This window comes from Aptenodytes forsteri, unplaced genomic scaffold, assembly GCF_000699145.1.
Source record: "Aptenodytes forsteri isolate BGI_AS27 unplaced genomic scaffold, ASM69914v1 Scaffold80, whole genome shotgun sequence".
Lineage (NCBI taxonomy): Eukaryota > Metazoa > Chordata > Aves > Sphenisciformes > Spheniscidae > Aptenodytes > Aptenodytes forsteri.
The window spans coordinates 3023403-3026040 of NW_008795026.1; the positions used below are offsets into that span (position 1 = coordinate 3023403).

The following is a 2638-nucleotide window of genomic DNA, read 5'->3' on the forward strand; positions in this document are numbered from 1 at the left end:
AGTTACTGGAAAAGGCCTCTGCGCCGCGGAGGGGCGTCTCCTCACGGCCCCCCCCAGCTCCACGCCGGTGAGGGAGACCTGTGAGAGCAAGCAGTCAAGGGCGGCAGGATTGTAAGGGCTGGGAGTGCCCTTCCCAGCAGCACCGCACCCGCTCAGGTGATTTTTATTCACGTATATAAGCTCACCCCATTCCTCTGCAGGAGGCTGCATGCGCAGGGGAGGCCCCCCCCAACAAATTCATAGCCAAGCACTTGTTCTCTCCAGTGCTCACACATTTATTCATATTTCACCTCCCACTGCTCTGTACAATATGTCACAGAGGCGCAGTATGTACCTTGCGGTATTTATTACAAAGAGACATCATACTGTCACCATGGAATGTAAGCTAATAGGAGAAAATGAGGTTTTTACAAATTGGCATTATCAACACATTTATTTTTGTGACTGCTGTTGGAGATACAAGGGGTTCGAGTGTAAAACAGCATTGGCAATTCACAGAGAAGGGTTTTAACACCTCGTCGAGGATGATGGTGGCTTTTCAGATTTAAATGTTTTAAATTTCTATAGGGAATGATACTGCAGAAATCAGAGCTCAATCATACGCTTTAATTAAAAGCATTAGAACACCAAATCAAGGTTTAGTTTTCACAATATGTATTTTAAATGTTACATTTAAATGTTATTCAGAAGAACACTGTAAATAAAGTTACAAAATATAGTAATCCAAGAGTCTGAAAATCTATAGTAAAAATAGGGAGCCTGTGTCTTCATTAAAAATGAATAAATAGAACATTTAAATAGCTGCAACATACCAAATACTTATCTCATGCCTTAAATAAAAAAAATAGATGTTTATATCTCTCTCAATATTTTAGAAGTCATTTAGTGCTACTGGAAGCTTCTAAATTACAAAGCTGGAGGCTGACAAATACACAGGGTAGAAAATGACAGCAAAGCATTCACGACACTACCTTACAGACGTGGCCTCCGTTCTGCCTGAGGCCGTACAGAAACTAGTTCAGACTTTGTCATTTTGGGCAACGGCAGGAAAAAGAAGTCACCAATTTTAGGACTGAGTTGACAGTCGAGGGGAAGATAAAGGGACTGTACTATATCCCCTAAAAACTGGGATATGATAGCGTCAATCAGAAAGAACCAGACCCTGATACCCACTCCCCCAGCGTGCAATCATTTAGGCTGCCAGCTTCAAGACAGTGTACCATACACAAAATAGATATAGGGCAATTCTCTAATACCACGTATTATTTTTTTCCTCAAGAACCCCTCGATATGAGGTTTGTAGCTACAGTACACAGGCCGCCACCAGGACAGAGATTTCAGTCATCTTTCCATTACTCCTTGGGCTTCATCACGTGCTCCCGAAACATTGAATACAGCACACCTACAAGACGGAAATACAAGCACAATTAGAAAGCTGGGTTAAATAGGAAATAATGGGTTTCAAAATCTGAACAATAAGTGTATTCTGAGCAACAGAAATAACGTTTCCCTTCCCTCTTCTGCTGTCTATTTTTTTTTTTAATAGCAGTGATGAACACTACAAAATTCTTCATATACAGAGAAAGTGGATAGGAAAATATACTGTATATGAAAATGCAGATCCCCAGCCAATTCTAGTTGGCTTTGCAGCCAAAGTCAAGCTTTTCTGTTGTACCTTCCGGGAATACAGTATAGACAGTGTTTCGTGGGATATACATTTACCCACGTACACAGCTGCAATGCTTAGGTGAGACCTGGGATGTACAAACCAGTACATTCAGGGACACAATTCCAGTCCTGAAAATAATACCACAGGCTATGCAAGCTGACTCTCCAATGCATTGAATTCAGAAACAGCAACGTATTTACAAGGGAAAATATTAACATCAGATAGTCTTTTTTTTTAGTTTGCCTCTAATTTCAACACCTGCAGAACCCCACGTATTTCCCACATCTAAAAGTAGTCAAAACCTCTACCCTCGAAGGTAGTGTGGTTTAATATTGAATATGTGTACTTAAACGCCATGTTACTCTAGAAAGCCTGAGCAAATGCCAGTAACGAGCATAAACATCCTGAAATACAATGGCCTAGAGACTTCCACCCCGAGGATATTTCATGCACCCTGTATTACCCACTAGGAGAAGAGATGCGAGAGGTTCTCCGTGGTTTGCCAGTGCCGAGGACAGCCTCCTGCTCGGTACGTACCACACGTTATCGCTCCCACGACGAAGCCCTGGGCTGCTACGCGCATGTGAATCAGGTGAAGCGACATTTTCACGTCACCTCTGTGCTTCAGTCTGTACAGTCCGTAGCCAACCACCATGGCGAAGCCAGCCATCCCTACAAGGCAAGGAAAGCACCCTTGGGAGTTGAGCTCCAAGTCATCGAGATGTGTGAAGTGACCCACCTAAACAAGGTATCTCGGGAATAATCACGTTTTGATCTAACCACTCTGGTTTTGTGTAGATGGCAAGTCCTGGCCTGTCTACTGTTTTCACTCGAGTGCCATCTCATTCAATGCACAAGTCGGTGCAGAGAACAGCGAGAGATTTCCACTAGTGTTAAAATGCAACAGCAGCAACGCAAGGGTCTAGAGCGCAAGTCCTACGAGGAGCGGCTGAGGGAACTGGGGTTGTT

At 43.3% G+C, this 2638-nt stretch overlaps 1 protein-coding gene across 2 annotated transcripts in view; it reads right to left on the reverse strand.

Annotated features, from left to right (window-relative positions):
- Window positions 1-414: 414 nt before the first annotated feature.
- The window catches only part of HIGD1A (HIG1 hypoxia inducible domain family member 1A), a 9615-nt gene continuing 7391 nt past the window's right edge, over window positions 415-2638 (reverse strand). For both annotated transcript variants that reach the window (XM_019471189.1, XM_009275949.1), the window contains exons 3-4: window positions 2207-2341; window positions 415-1402 (exon numbers count right to left, since the gene is read on the reverse strand). In XM_019471189.1, the coding sequence (XP_019326734.1) occupies window positions 1353-1402; window positions 2207-2341 (185 nt within the window). In that variant the 3' untranslated portion in view covers window positions 415-1352. The remainder of the gene's footprint in view (window positions 1403-2206; window positions 2342-2638) is intronic.